Source organism: Miscanthus floridulus, chromosome 12 (assembly GCF_019320115.1).
Source record: "Miscanthus floridulus cultivar M001 chromosome 12, ASM1932011v1, whole genome shotgun sequence".
NCBI lineage: Eukaryota > Viridiplantae > Streptophyta > Magnoliopsida > Poales > Poaceae > Miscanthus > Miscanthus floridulus.
Window position 1 is genome coordinate 62,464,333 of NC_089591.1, and position 15,540 is coordinate 62,479,872.

At 47.8% G+C, this 15,540-nt stretch overlaps 1 protein-coding gene across 4 annotated transcripts; it reads right to left on the reverse strand.

The window, feature by feature from the left end:
• Positions 1–441: 441 nt before the first annotated feature.
• Positions 442–15,037, reverse strand: LOC136496835 (dol-P-Man:Man(7)GlcNAc(2)-PP-Dol alpha-1,6-mannosyltransferase-like). Of its 4 annotated transcripts, XM_066492584.1 has the most exons (19): positions 14,796–15,037; positions 13,664–13,705; positions 13,515–13,560; positions 12,130–12,216; positions 11,838–11,893; positions 11,186–11,303; positions 11,004–11,062; positions 10,731–10,802; positions 9,870–9,933; positions 9,670–9,773; positions 9,398–9,469; positions 8,859–8,945; positions 3,310–3,377; positions 3,065–3,133; positions 2,890–2,972; positions 2,547–2,637; positions 1,254–1,319; positions 997–1,090; positions 442–872 (listed from the first exon to the last, which is right to left on the reverse strand). In XM_066492584.1, the coding sequence occupies exons 1-19, from the start codon at positions 14,943–14,945 to the stop codon at positions 792–794; spliced, it is 1,509 nt and encodes a 502-aa protein (XP_066348681.1). In that variant the 5' UTR covers positions 14,946–15,037; the 3' UTR covers positions 442–791. The 4 variants fall into 4 exon arrangements, with proteins under 4 accessions (XP_066348681.1, XP_066348682.1, XP_066348683.1 ...); XM_066492585.1 differs by lacking the exon at positions 10,731–10,802; XM_066492586.1 differs by lacking the exons at positions 442–872; positions 997–1,090; positions 1,254–1,319 and adding an exon at positions 1,328–2,152.
• Positions 15,038–15,540: the final 503 nt, after the last annotated feature.

A 15,540-nucleotide genomic window follows, 5' to 3' on the forward strand; every position in this document is an offset into this window, starting at 1 on the left:
GGGTGGGGGGCGGGGGGCCGTGATCGGTTCGTGTTGGCGGTAGCTTGGCTCCCTCCCTCGTTCCCTTTCGCGGCGCGGAGTCTCCATGGCTCCATTCCGACGAGGCGACGACACGGCTGCTGCCGTCCACGGATCGATCGTTCCGCTGGCGACTCGAGTGGCTAGCTAGGCAGCTAGCTATAGTCCAGCGGTTCAAAGACGCGATGGGCGATGTCACTGACAGGACAGGGCTCGAGGCTAGCCATCTCTGTAAGCGGCCACCTGATCATGCTTCGTGTCGCCGTCGACTGCGAGCGAGCGTCCGGGTATACAGCACGAATGCGGCCAGCCTGCCACCGAATACGAGTCGCAAAGCAGGGCCGCAGCAGATAGAAAACACGTCTTAAAGGAACGGAGCAAGCAAGTATGCATCCAGCACGAGTGTATTCCTCCAGCTGACAAATAAAGTCTGAAAGCTCTTGTTATAAAAGAAACTCTGAAAGCGGTCTCAAAAGGGAAAATAAATTGAGCAAGTTGTTAAACAACACCGCTATGATTCCCCCCATTCATTTCAGGAAATGCGTGTGTACTTTCTTCCGGCTCTAAAATGTTACACAAATTTTCACCTAAAAATGGCAGTCCCTTAAAAGCTGTGGTTTCGGAGTTGGGATCTGGGGGAGGACCCTCATCTAGATCTGCAGGTAGCTGACCCAGAGATATATCATGTATGTATCACACAGACTGACTGAACACATCTTCACTGTTGGCAGTTAGTGGTCCTGCGACAGGAATCTGGGTGTGTCTCAATGTCCTCAAGGACAACCGGGCCAATTCAGTGAAAGAACGTCAGGGTCTCTCATATTCCCATGTGCGAACACCTTGGGTTCTTTCACCTGCAGCAAACGTGGAAACAAAGAGGCAGTAAATTCTTGACAGAATAAGGAATATACTGGTGGCACAATAGTCATTGCAGGGTCCCAAATTTGCATGCTTTGTTTGATGAGCTAGTTACCATACCAGAGAAAGCGGGGGAATTTGGGGTTTAAGTTTTACTCTGGAGAATCCATCCACAGCAAACAAGCACTGGTAGCCACCAATGGAGCGGTGTTCACTGTTTCATATGTCCAGGATAAGAGAGATATAGAGTACTAAAGCATCAGATGCCAAATCCATCAAATATTATCAAATGAACAAAAGTTGCTCCAAGCATTAAAAAAACTTGTTTGGTATCCAAAATGATTGCATGGTCCATTTAAACAAACTAATAAACTCACTTCAGTAGATAGGTGAAATTCCTTTTTTCAAATTCTTCAATGGGAATTTCTTCCTCCTTGGAGTATCTGCCAGACAACAAAACATTATGCAAAATAAAATCATGAAAAAATTTAGATGTAAAGCGATGAAAGCTCAGAAATGGTGGTATAAAAATTTAAGATCAAAAGAATGCACGGCAATAAGCAACAAAGACAGACGCATCATCAAGTCACCCATTCAACATTGATGAATAGAAGACCAGTTTGAAAGTAAGCATTTCTGAAGGAAAACTATATGGCACCCAGGATGAAGCACGCCCTGGACATCCAGGCCATTACCCTGTATCATTTTGATGGAGAGAAATTTGATGGGGTTATTCATCCGTTCAAAAGATTCTTTTTGGGGTACGAATGTGTAAACCTCCTTCACCAGCGAGCCCTTTCTTCTCCAGGATGCTAAGCTCTTTCTTCTCCATGTCCAGCGATCTCCATTAACTCTGGTCTGTTAGGGTTTCGGGTTGGGGTTTGGGCGATCTTGATGGCTTTCAGCTGTAGAGGGATGGCAGGGGAGGTCGCTGGCCCAGCGGTGGTGGCGGGTGGAACGATGAGGCGACAGGGGTGCCACCCACCATGGCGGTGGTGGACTGCGGTTGGACAGGGATGGAAGCAGGGGAGTCGTGCTCGCAGTGGTTAGCGTTGGCCGTGGTGGAGGGCGGCACCTTTGGCGACGCTGATGCTGCCGGATCCAGGAGGGGCAGTGGAGGCGGGGGAACAGGATTCATCAAGAGGGAGGAAGGCAGCTTGCATGCGGGGGTCGAGACGAAGGAGGCACAGGTGGGGATTGGGACAATCACAGCTCCGTTTCTCTTTGTCTACTTGTACCGTTTTGGACGTCTAGGATATCCAGAGGGTGCGTCGTCCTGGTGGGCACAGAAACTGAGCTCCATTTCTGAATTCCATTGCTTCCAAATATGAAATTAGTATGCCACAACAAAAATTGGGAAGCATATAAGGCAGACATGTCATGTAGGAGACTAAGTATAATTTGCCAAATATAGTGAAAGTGTAGTTTGCAAAGAAAGGGACGTGCCTGATTCAGTATTACAATAATTGCATCCTACAACGAAAGAGTACTTGTAAAACTAATATGAGCTAAGTTTAACCTGATAGTCCAAAATCAACAATCCAGAAAGAAAAAACTAATGGACTGGTGATATTAATAGATAATAATGAAAGAAGATTTCTCTTGATAGCAACCAACAGAAAAAATAAAATAGCATACATATGAATTAATTTTGCCATTTAGGAACATACCTCCAAGGATATTCATTTTCACAGAAACGAGAAACCCCACTCATCGCAGTGAAGGCATCAATATGTACCATCTTTTCCTTCACTGAAGAATCTGCTAACAGAGGAATGCAAACATCAATCGCTACTGGTATCTGGCCAAAGAAACACTTATTGTCCACAAACCTGATCATAGCAAAGGCCACTAAGAGTAGACAGGTGCTCAACTTGTCACTCTTTGCTTGTAATTTATTCAAACTTAGTTAATTTTTAATAAATAGACGCGCCTACGCCTAACTTGTAGTTTTGACTATAGAACACAAGTGTTGCAGTTTCATGTATTCCACAGTAGTCATATAGCCCTCACCTGCTTCGTGTAAAGCCTTTAAAGCATAGCCACCAGGATAATTGTTGTAGGATGCCATAAAAGTCACAGTAGAGTATCCTAGACTACAGGAATCATATAAGTTATCGATGCTGAATATATTATGATATTCCAAAAAATAGTTAAATGTTACAATCATCAAGGCAGAATATTCTACCTGACAAGAAAGGCACCAAGCATGAGAATATAAAGCAAATTCCACCCAGCTTTCTTTCGGTTATTATATCTGGAAATGATGAAGAAAACCAAATATTGACTAGTTAAATCAAAAGGAAAGGAAATGGCACTTGAACAACATGGATTTTCATAAAGAAATGAGGCAAAAGGAAAAATGGTGCTAACAATCCCAGCTTGAATTTATCATTGTTCAATTGGTACACAGTAGATAAGATAGTTGCTCACAGTCTGCTAGCTGCTAGTGAAGCAGACACATTAAACATGGGAATTGAGCCAATTATGAAACGAAGTTCCTGAAACATAAAAGATAACAGTCACTGATAGAACGAAGCCTAACAGGCTGTTGTATTGATTATGAATAACAGAGGAGGTTTACATATATAGAGAGGAGTAGAGCCCAAAGGGCCAGCCAGCCTGGAAGAGGTGGCACATATCTAGAGGAGATTAATGCATACATGGGAGAGCCCAAAGGGCTTAAGGCAGCCAGAAGATGGCGGCACAAGAACAGAGGAAGTAAATACTCTAACACCCCCCCCCCCCCCCCGGCAGTCGGAGCGTCGTTAGCACGAACGTTCAGACTGGAGCGAAACTCCATGAAGACAGTCGAAGGGAGTCCCTTGGTGAAGACATCAGCGAACTGCGACGTGGTGGGGACGTGGAGAACACGGACAGCCCCAATAGCGACCCGTTCGCGGACGAAGTGGAGGTCAATTTCCACGTGCTTGGTGCGCTGGTGCTGGATGGGGTTGGTGGAGAGGTAGACGGCGCTGACGTTGTCGCAGTAGACGAGGCAGGCGGACTGCAGCGGCTGGTGCAGTTCCTGCAGTAGTTGGCGAAGCCAGGTTGCCTCAGCAACGCCGTTGGCAACAGCCCGGTATTCGGCCTCGGCGCTGGACCGAGAGACGGTGGGCTGGCGCTTGGAGGACCAAGAGACGAGGCTGCTGCCGAGGAAGACTGCATATCCGGAGGTGGAGCGACGGGTGTCGGGGCAGCCAGCCCAGTCGGCGTCGGTGTAGACGGTGAGCTGAGTTGGAGTAGACCGGGGAATGACAAGGCCGTGGCTGATGGTGCCTTGTAGGTAGCGGAGAATGCGCTTGGCAGCAACCAGATGGGTCTCCCAGGGATCATGCATGTGAAGGCAAACTTGCTGAACTGCGTAGGCGATGTCAGGCCGGGTGAATGTGGGTACTGAAGAGCACCTACAAGGCTGCGGTAAGCGGTGGGATCAGCCACAGAGGGTCCATCAGCAGCAGCAATCTTGGCACAAGTGTCAACCGGTGTTGTACATGGTTTGCAATCACTCATGCCATGGCGAGCAAGAATGTCCAGGGTGTACTGCCGCTGGGACAGGAAGAGGGAGTCACTGCGATGCTGAACAGCCACACCAAGGAAGTGATGTAGGGGACCGAGATCCTTCATGGCGAACTCATTCTTGAGGGCAGCAATAACTCGGTGAAGGAGCTGCTGAGAGGAGGCGGTGAGCACAATGTCGTCCACATAGAGGAGCAAGTAAGCAGTCTCGGTTCCATGGCGATATATGAATAGAGAGGTGTCCGACTTAGCTTCAGTGAAACCCAAAGACAGAAGGTGAGAGGCAAACCGGGTGTGCCAAGCGCGAGGTGCCTGCTTTAGACCGTAGAGAGACTTATTGAGCCGACACACATGTCCAGGAAGAGCAGGATCAACAAACCCGGTGGGTTGGGAGCAGTACACCGTTTCGGACAGAATCCCGTGGAGGAAGGCGTTCTTCACATCAAGTTGATGAATAGGCCAGTCCCGGGAGTGAGCCAAGGTGAGGACAGTGCGGACAGTGGCCGGCTTGACGACCGGGCTGAATGTCTCATCATAGTCAACTCCAGGTCGCTGTGTAAATCCGCGAAGGACCCAGCGAGCTTTGTATCTGTCCAGAGAGCCATCGGCGTGGAACTTATGCTTGAATATCCATTTCCCAGTGACCACATTTGCTTGAGGAGGCCGAGGAATGAGATCCCAAGTGTGGTTGTCCGTCAGAGCAGCAAACTCATCTTCCATGGCCTGACGCCAGTGGGGATCAGCAAGGGCATCCCGGCAGGACCGCGGCAGCGGTGACAACGCCGCTGCGTGGAGAGCAAGTCGGGGCTGTCGATAGCCGATCTTCCCACGGGTTGCCATGCCATGAGTGTTGGCAACCGGTGGGATAGGAACCGCGCCCATGGGAAGAGGAGGATCCTGCTTGACGTAGCGCGGTGGGGAGGGAATCAAGCCAGAGCGTCGGGGAGGAGGCCGTGGTGGGGACGCCGGTGACGAGTCAGCGGCTGGCGACGAGGTGGCAGCCGGTGACGGACCGGCGGTCGAAGCACGTCGCGCATAGACATGCACGACGGGCGGCTTGGTGAAGGTTGGAGCAGCGGGCGGCTGTACGTGCGGCTGGGGAAGCAGCTGTACAGGAGGCGCCGGTGAGGGGGGTGCCTGAGCTGGAGGGGCTGCCGAAGGTGGCAGCACTGGAGGTGCCGAGGCCTGGGGCGCCGTGGCGAAACCGGGTGGAGGGCCCAGCGAAGCCCCGGATGATTTGGGTGCGGGAGCAGGCAGGGTGCCAGCCGCCCCAGAGGTACCTGCAGGAAAGAACGAAACTGGCAGCGGTGCGTCGTCAGTTAGAAAGTCGAGCTCAGCAGGAGGAGGGTGAGCTCGATGAGTGGAGAAGGGAAACGTTGTCTCGTCGAAGACAACGTGTCGAGAAATAATGACCCGATTCGAGGTGATGTCGAGGCATTTGTAGCCTTTGTGATCGGGAGAGTACCCAAGGAAAACGCACAGGGAGGAGCGGGGGGCAAGTTTGTGAGGGGTGGTGGCGGTGAGGTTGGGGTAACACGTGCAGCTGAAAGCCCGGAGATCATGATAGGAGGGTTGGGAGCCATGAAGGGCAAAGAAGGGAGTGCTCATGTTGAGGGTCTTGGTGGGGAGGCGGTTCAGCAGGTGGGTGGCTGTAGCAAGCGCATCAGCCCAATAGGAGGGGGGCATGGAAGCTTGGAACAGCAGGGTGCGAATGACATTGTTGGTGGTGCGGATGGTGCGTTCAGCCTTGCCGTTTTGTTGGGAGGTATAGGGGCAGGACATGCGAAGGGTGACCCCTTTGGCAAGAAAGAAAGCACGAGAAGCGGAGTTGTCAAACTCCCGCCCATTGTCGCATTGGACAGACTTGATGGTACAGCCGAATTGGGTGTGCACATAAGTGAAGAAATTGGAGAGGGTAGGGAAAGTATCAGACTTTAGGCGAAGAGGAAAAGTCCAAAGAAAATGAGAGCGGTCATCCAGTATAACAAGATAATACTTAAAACCAGATATGCTCATAATAGGGGATGTCCATAGATCACAATGGATAACATCGAAATTTTTTGATGCACGCGACAAGGAATTAGAAAAAGGTAAACGGACATGACGCCCGAGTTGACAAGCATGACAAAGGGAGTCGTCCTCGGTCTTGCTGCAGGCGATGGAAGAGGACTGAACAAGGCTCTGAAGCGCAGCCTTGCCGGGGTGACCAAGCCGTCGATGCCAAGTAGTCGATGATGGTGTTGCCACAAGAGTGCAGGGACTGATAGGAGAAGACGGCAGCTGGAGGGTGTAGAGGGGCCCGGAGCTGTCACATCGAAGGAGAACGTTCCTCGTATGGAGATCCTTTACAGAAATACCAGAAGGGTCAAATTCAACTGAAACACGATTATCAGTGGTGAACTGACGAACAGAAAGGAGGTTCTGAATGATTTTAGGGGCGATAAGAACGTTATTCAGACGAAAAGGACCAGGAATAGTAGAGTAGCCAGTGCCAACAACTGGGAGAGTGGCACCGTTGCCCACGATGATGGAGGGGGGAAAAGAAGAGGATGGTGACATGGTGACCATACCAGGGTTGGAGGCGATGTGCGAGGTGGCACCGGAGTCGACCACCCAGTTCGAGGTGCTCGGTGGAGGGTTGAGGGAGACGGTGCTGAAAGCGCTGGCGAGGGATTGAGTATCCCATGGCGATGGCGACCACGTAGAAGGGGGCGCCTGTGGCGCTGGAGACCAGGCCGGCGAAGGCGCCTGCGGGGGCGCCGGGTACAGACCAGGACCGGCCATCAGGGCCTGCTGTGCGCCATGGCCGGCCAGCAGGTCTTGCCGTGCGCTGACGTGGGGTGGAGGGCCACGGGAGCCACCGGGATTGGAGCCAGGCCACATGTGAATGGACCCAGTCCAAGGATTGAAGATGGAGGGCCATTGGGACCCTCCGGGTGGGCCACTGGGACCACCCTGTCCACCGTGACCGCCCTGTCCGCGGCCTCCACGGCGGCGGCGACCGCGGTTGCCTCCAGACGAGGCCCCCCCGGCCGGCTGAGGAGGGCGCGTGGGAGCAGGTCCGGGAAGTGGCGCGGAGGTGAGTGGCTTGCTGGTCGAGGAAGTGACGAGGGCCGACGGTGGTGCCGGGGGAGTGGCCATGTTAAGTTCAGCAAGGCGCAGATCAGCCCGCACGTTGACGAATGACGGAAACGGCTTCTGGCGAGGGATGAGCTGGGCCATGAACTGAAAGCGTTCATTGAGGCCGCGCAGGATGTTCAGCACCAAGGTACGGTCATTGACGGGCTCGCCAAGATCAGCGAGGGCGTCTACCATACTCTTCATCTTGCGGCAGAAGTCATCGATGGAGAGGGCGCCCTGGGCGAGGGTGCGGAACTCGGCGTCGAGCAGCATGGCGCGGGATTCGCGGTTGTTCAGGAACTGCTGCTCGATTCCAAGCCAGGCAGCCCGAGCCGTGACCCCGTCGCGCTCGTGGATGACGTCCAGCAGGTCGGGGGAGATGGTGTTGAAGAGCCAGGACACGACCACGTCGTCCATGCGTGGCCAAGCCGGATCAGTGTGGCGAGGAACGTCGCTGAGGACATGATCTTTCAGGGCAAAGCGGCCGAGGATGAGGAGGACATAGCCGCGCCACTTGGAGTAGTTGGAGGACTGCAAGAACGATTGGAATCAAGTTCTTGATGTTTTGGACTGCAGCAGCCTGGCTGTGCAGGCGGGCAATGGCCTCTGCTTCAGAGTTGATGGAAAAGTCGTCGCCGTTCACGGTGGAGTCGTCCCGGGGGGAGTCGCCATGGAGGCGCTTGCGAAGGGCGGCGGCCTGCTGCTCCAGGGCGTCGGCTTGCGCGCGCTCCTGATCGAGGGCGGCGGCGGCAGACTTGAGGAGTGTGGCCTCCTCCTCGAGCTGCTTGCTGCGCGCGCTGTTGATGGAGCGCAAGGAGATGGCTTCGTCTTCCAGGGACTTGGCGGCGGCCAGAGCCTCATCGCGGAGCTAAGCCGCGGAGGCGGCCGTTATGCCGCTGGCGGAGGGGTCGCCGGCCATGGGGGCGGGCGGGCGCGGCGGCCGTCAGAGGCGGCGCGCGCGCGACACGAAGGGGTCGCGCGGGGGCCGAGGAGACGGGCGCGGGCGCCGAGGGGAGAGGTGCGGAAGAGGTGGGGCGGGGATCGAAATTAGCGTGATACCATGATAGAACGAAGCCTAACAGGCTGTTGTATTGATTATGAATAACAGAGGAGGTTTACATATATAGAGAGGAGTAGAGCCCAAAGGGCCAGCCAGCCTGGAAGAGGTGGCACATATCTAGAGGAGATTAATGCATACATGGGAGAGCCCAAAGGGCTTAAGGCAGCCAGAAGATGGCGGCACAAGAACAGAGGAAGTAAATACTCTAACAGTCACTATGTGCAATTTTGGCCTAGGATTTCAGATATAAGAATCAGACTACTATCCAGAGATGTAGAATAACCTTATGTGGAAGTTTTGAATAGAGCACAACAAATAAGAAGACCGGAAGCATGTATGGTACTATCCTTCTATCAAGAAGAGCACCAACCTGAAATTGAATGGAAAGGCTTCGTCAGATACTTCTCCGGTATAGATTAACCACCAAATCAACCAGTAAATCAGTAATGCCTTAACAATACATCAAATCTCAACTAGCTATTGCATAGAAATTTAGAAATAAGGGCTTTTCCAAATCCAACCAAAGCTAAAGAAAACATGGTCCCTATAAACACAGTTAAAGATAATAAGTTCTTGGTTAATCCTTATAGCATTAATCCCTTACAATTAATATCTCAAAGCGAAATTGGAAATGGAAAACATGGCTTTTATTATCATCATCCTTTAGGTTTTTAGTCATATGTCGGCATCACTTCCAAGCAAAAGAAGAGTACGTAGGGTCAAGAAAAATGACGTGCGAATATGTTGGAAACAATATGTTGTAGGTCATTCAAAATTCAAACAGATTATATGATAGTTCTAATCAGGCAAGATCTGTCTTACCATGCAAAGAGGGTATGCCACAATCATGGAACGTGGAAGCGCCGAGGTAAAGTACCAATGAATTGAATGGGTCTTAAGCTTAAGTCAAGGAGAACAGAGGTATGTCATTCACATCAGCACCAGTGTATCATGTTTTGTTATTTTGTTAATGCATAAAATTGAACGGAACATGCAGCACACGCAGAAAAGCAACATAAAGGAAGATGATAGCAAACTAATATCTGGGGGAGGAAAGAAATATAAATGTAGTTTCACAAAAGCATGAAGGATACACCCCATTCTGAGCTCCGATTCAGAACTGAATTAAACCAGAGAACTTGAAATTCTGGCCACAGGATTCGACGCCACATTATAGAGTCAACTAGCACGGTAAATCCTGTGAAAAGAAAACATAGTGCACCAAAAAATTTCTTACAGGTTTGTGTGACAATTCCATCACAGAATACACAAGGCAACACACAAAGAAACATACCGATGCATATAAGGGCAGTGCTTATGCAATATTTTACTGCTTCCAACAGAGAAACAGATCTGCTCTGTCATAACATAGTGAAATTCATATATTACAGTAACTCAGCACCAACTGTACAGAATGCATGAAACCATCAAATAAAACATGGTGTACAGATGATTCTTAAACACCGTAGCGACCCTACAACTTCAACTTCAAGATCATTGCAAGGCGTGGTATGTGGCTATAAGATATTGCCCTAGCTCACTACATGAACACAAAATGTGATGTGCTGAACGTCTGAGAACTCAGTGCAAAGAGCTCCCGCTCTGTGCGGGGTCTAGGGAAGGGTGTCAGTGGCAAGCCTTTTTTTCTCGAAAACGCAGGAGCGCTGCGCCTCATTATATTAAGAAGAATGAAAGGGGCTAGAGCCCTACAACACACAACACACACAGCCCCACACAAACCTAGGAATTACATTCGCGCCTGATAAAGGGCAATGTCAGTGGCAAGCCTTACCCTCGCCTGTGCAATGCGAGGAGACCGTGACTCGAACCCAGGACCTTCTGGTCACAGGCGGTAAGACTCTACCGCTTGCACCAGGCCCGCCCTTGCTGAACGTCTGAGAACTCAAAGCTGAATTTGGAGCAGTATGAGCAAAGCTGCTTGGAACTTCATTCAAGAAATCTAAACAACACATTCATATAGAAAACTGTAGAACTGTAGAAACAATATTGAAAATATAAAATGTTTCTGAACAACAGTACCACTTCCTAGAAAGGAATACAATGTTGAAAATATAAGTAAAACTGTAGAAACAAGCAGAACTATGCAAGTAATGAAATAAAATAGGTTTGGACATTGCGTAGGTCAGAGACTCACGAGCAAAAGTGCAAGCCCTATTGGGCCAAGAAGCAGAATCATATCACATCTAAAAACAACTGCTGCAACAATCTGCAAGAAAACGAAAATTATACAATACACATAGTTCGGTATGATTTTAATTAAATAAAAGCTTTAATCCTTTGACTCAGATTCTTGGTGCTGAAACGAAGAATTATATCTTGGTGCTAGAACTAATGATTATATCTGAATTTGGTGAGAACCGAGCTTCCCTCGGTAGGTAAGGCATCAGAAAAAAGGCATAAGGCATACCAGAGCCTGTAATGTACATAGGTAGCTTCCCTTGAACCAGAAAGAGTATGCCAAGTTGACTGCACGACATAAATCATAGAAGAGTCACATTTTTTTCCCCGCAAACTCCTACATTTTTGTTGTTGACAAAAACTTGATCGAAACAGCTTTCAGCTTTGTTATACAGTGTGATCTGTGCTTACCTAAAGCTAAAGCAAAGATATTTGGAAGCGGACGGCTTGAGTAGAACAGCAAGTGAAACTGGATAGCAGTTAGTACCACAAAGAATGCTTCTGCTTGATGGCCAAACTTCTTTTTTACCTGGTTGTTTAGAAGACAGTCAACCGAAGCATGATATCCAATTATAAAAGTACCAGAAATCCAATATGAGCTCTTAAATAAAAAGTTATCACAGTGAGCACAACCACTAATCAATACAATGCATGCCAAAATTATATCTGCCCCAACTTCCAAGAGGAAAAAAGGCAGAAGAAAAGCTAGGATTTGAAAGAAGAGCAGCTTGTTGCTGTGTGATGCTCTAGAATCCAGACAAGTGAACCATACATCTACATTCTACAGTACGTACTGTAATGAACAACTTTACCAGTCTTAATTAAATTTGGTTCATTGTACCAAAAGTCCGCATGATACTATATTTAAATTTGACAAGAAAGACTTCTTTAGTATATTTAATTCTCGATCATCTTTCTGCGAGCTGTTTCCATGCTGTTATTTATTTGTGTCATTCATTTTCGGTAAACCATTATGTTTTCAGAATACCAATACCAACAGAAAGCAGTAACACACTGACAGTATTCAGTGTCAGATATAGTGAGAGAAGAAAGAAAAGAAAACCTGAACTCTGAGAAGTCTCAAACTCATCAAAGTGACACAACTCAATGTTAATCGAACTACAAAAGGAAACAGAAAAACATCAGTCTTCCAAAACTGCATCAATGAGAAATTAAACATCAGATAGCATACAGCCTGTTCGCTTGCTCGTAAACGATCGTAAATTTCCAGCCAGGAACAGTGTTTTTCTCTCACACCAAACCAGCCAACAGTAAATAATCCACGATACGATACGGCCTCCCGAACAGGCTGATAAACATCCAAGGAAGATTATGTACAGAGCTTTAATGATCACCTGTAAGAAGACTATAGAACTTTGGAACATGAAGTAAATGCAATACAAAGACTGTCGGTGATGAGAGAATAGAGATAACAAATGCTCCTGAAAAAAGCAGATGGTACATCATGTTAATGTTATAATTTCACATCAAGACTACAAGGTCTGCAACAAAAAAAAAAACACATACGAAATGGGCTTTGGACAAACATAAAGTCAACGAAGTATGTCGGGCTCATTAAGGACATGTACAACAATGTTGTGACTAGTGTTTGAACAAGCGATGGAGACACGGATGACTTCCCGATTATGATAGGACTACATCAAGGATCAGCTTTGAGCCCTTATCGGTTTGCATTAGTGATGGATGAGGTCACAAGAGACATACAAGGGGACATCCCTTGGTGTATGCTTTTCGCGGACGATGTAGTGCTAGTTGATGAAAGCCGGACATGAGTGAATCAGAAACTGGAGTTATGGCGGGAAACTTTGAAGTCCAAAGGTTTTAGACTCAATAGAACTAAAACTGAGTATATGAGATGTGACTTCGGCACTACTACTCGGGAGGAGGAAGATATTAGTTTGAAAGGTCAAGTAGTGCCTAGGAAGGATACCTTTCGATATTTAGGATCAATGCTACAGAGAGACGGGGATATTGATGAAGATGTTAGCCATAGAATCAAAGCAGGGTGGATGAAGTGACGCCAAGCATCTGGTGTCCTATGTGACAAAAGGGTACCACAGAAGCTAAAAGGCAAGTTTTATAGGACGACGATTAGGCCCGCTATGTTGTATGGTGCAGAATGTTGGCCTACGAAAAGACGACATGTTCAACAAATAAGTGTCACAAAAATACGGATGTTGCGTTGGATTTGCGGTTATACAAGAAGGGATCGAGTTCGGAACGATGATATACGTGATAGATTAGGGGTAGCACCAATTGAAGAAAAGCTTGTCCAACACCGGTTGAGATGGTTTGGACATGTCCAACGGAGACCTCCAGAGGCACCGGTGCGTAGTGGAATCCTAAGCCAGGATAGTAACGTGAAGAGAGGCAGAGGAAGACCGAAGTTGACTTGGGTAGCGGCAATAAAAGGAGACTTAAAAGGATGGAATATACCCAAAGACTTGGCCTTAGATAGGAGTGCTTGGAAAACAGTTATTCACGTGTCTGAACCTTGATTGCTTCTGCTGGGTTTCAACTCTAGCCTACCCCAACTTGTTTGGGACTTAAAGGCTTTGTTGTTGTTGTTGTTGTTGTATAAGAAATCATGTTTTTGTCTTGGAGCTAAAAGTATAGATGGTAGGCTATAAGAATCATTAGTCCAAAAATTGATCATTGAGAAAATACTGTTTCATGCTGCACAAATTAAGGGTGGGTTTCATGCCATCATGAATTTTACCTATAAATGTTCGAGGAACAACTCCAGGAAATTCTAAATGATCATACTGCATAAAACCACGAAAAAAAACATAGTAAAAATCAATCAATAAATACCAGGATATTATACTAGACCAAATTTGGAGAGTTGCTAGCATTCTAGTAAGTTACCTTCTCGATGTGATAACTGTGATAAAGAATATCATGCGTGGCCTACCAAAAAAATCAATTATGTGATTAGCTCAATCACCAGAAATGCATGACAGTAAAGGTTTACTCTCAAGACAGAGAAGGTAAAACTATTCTATCAGATGAAGGGTAACAATGTAAAACTATGTATAGGTATAGTTAAACTTCATTCTCGGCAATGGAGAGGTATTCATCATTATACAATGAACAACAGAGACAGCACAGATTTCACGGGATAATCCCAGAAAAAATAAACATGTTGCTTTTCACACAAAGAGCACTGAAGCACAATATCCCATAAAAGAACTACAGTACCGCTTTTTTTCTGCATAATTGAGGTATGATATGAAACTTATTCTGTTTGGGATATGGAAATAAGACCTCTTCAAGTTATGAATAGGCAAATGCTGTAAGAATGCATCTGCATGACTGTTGCCATGGCAAAGAAACATGTACTCATCAACAGTAATAAATCCAACACTATCAGGTGCAGTGCAGTTGAGTCCTTGGAAACAAAAAAGTTATGCAACTTAAGTCTTCTAAGACAAAGGACTCCTGCCATTTCCATTTTTTTAAAAGTTATTACAGGACTTGTAATTGTGCAAAAGAAACACAAATTGGCATTCGATAATGTGAAACACTAGAAACTTGCACAACATATGTGGATATAATTGTAAAATGGGCATGAATAAGCATGCCTGATTGCATATCAGTTACCAACAAATATAAAACAACTTGTACCAACTAAACATATTCAAATGCATTTAAAAAGATGTTGGCATTTTGCGCCATGACACTCCCTTAAAGTCACTGAGTTCATACAATAATTGCTGCAAAAGAAGTCTCAGACGCAACCGTGTTGAGCAGTAAATTAATCCACACCATAGGATGAATAGCAGCGTCCCATAATTAGGTACAAGGGTTAATAAGCCCCACAAGTCAGAGTGGGAGGAGATGAGCCCACGAGGCACGCCAGGCGGGGGATGAGGCTATCGACGGCCGCCGGAGGATGAGAAGGCGAGCATGCGATTGCGACCAATCCAGAACTCTAACAATGGACGAATGGAGCAACAATACTGCAACAAAACTACAAGGAAGGACTAGAGGCTGGAACCTGCACGTTGAAGCTCTCCTCCACCTTGGTGTAGGGCGCCATGACGGCGTAGAACGCGGCGATCGATCCGAGCATGAGGTCCCACCCCCACCGTGAGAGCCAGCCGCCGCCGCCGGCGGCGGCGGCAGCGGCGGGCTTGGGTCGGGGCATGGGCGGGAGCTGAGGGTCGACTGAGGAGCGGCGGGCGGAGGATCCGGCACTCCGGCAGAGACAGAGTGAGCAGCCGGCGGCGTCGACCTCGCCGTTGTGTGCGCGGAGTTAGTGGAAGGCCTTGTCGGGCTCTTGTTGTTAGGCCTGGCCCAATGTAAGTCAACAGCCCAGTTAAGCTAGGCTATAGCAAACGGCCCTCCTTGCATGCTGGTTGTTGCGGGCCGCCTTGCTACTGCTACTGCTGTGCGCATACCCGTTCATGTTAGCGTATTTTCTGTGACAAAAAGTTCGTGTTCGCCATAAAGGTACCCCCATTCATGCTGTTGTATATTTTTTTCAAAGGTCATGCTGTTGTATTTTCTGACAAAAAAATCATGTTCATCATAAAGGTACCCATCATTCTCAACAACTTAATTCCATAACATTTTTTATTTCTATCACACCGATATTCGTGTCGAAACTCATATTTCTTCTTGTGGTAATAAACTTCAGACAAGGGGTCATCTTTTGTGCTATTTATGTACAAGCTGCTAGCTGCGTTCCCGACCGCGAATAAGTCTCAAAGTTCTACCTTCCCGATGCATTCAGTCAGATA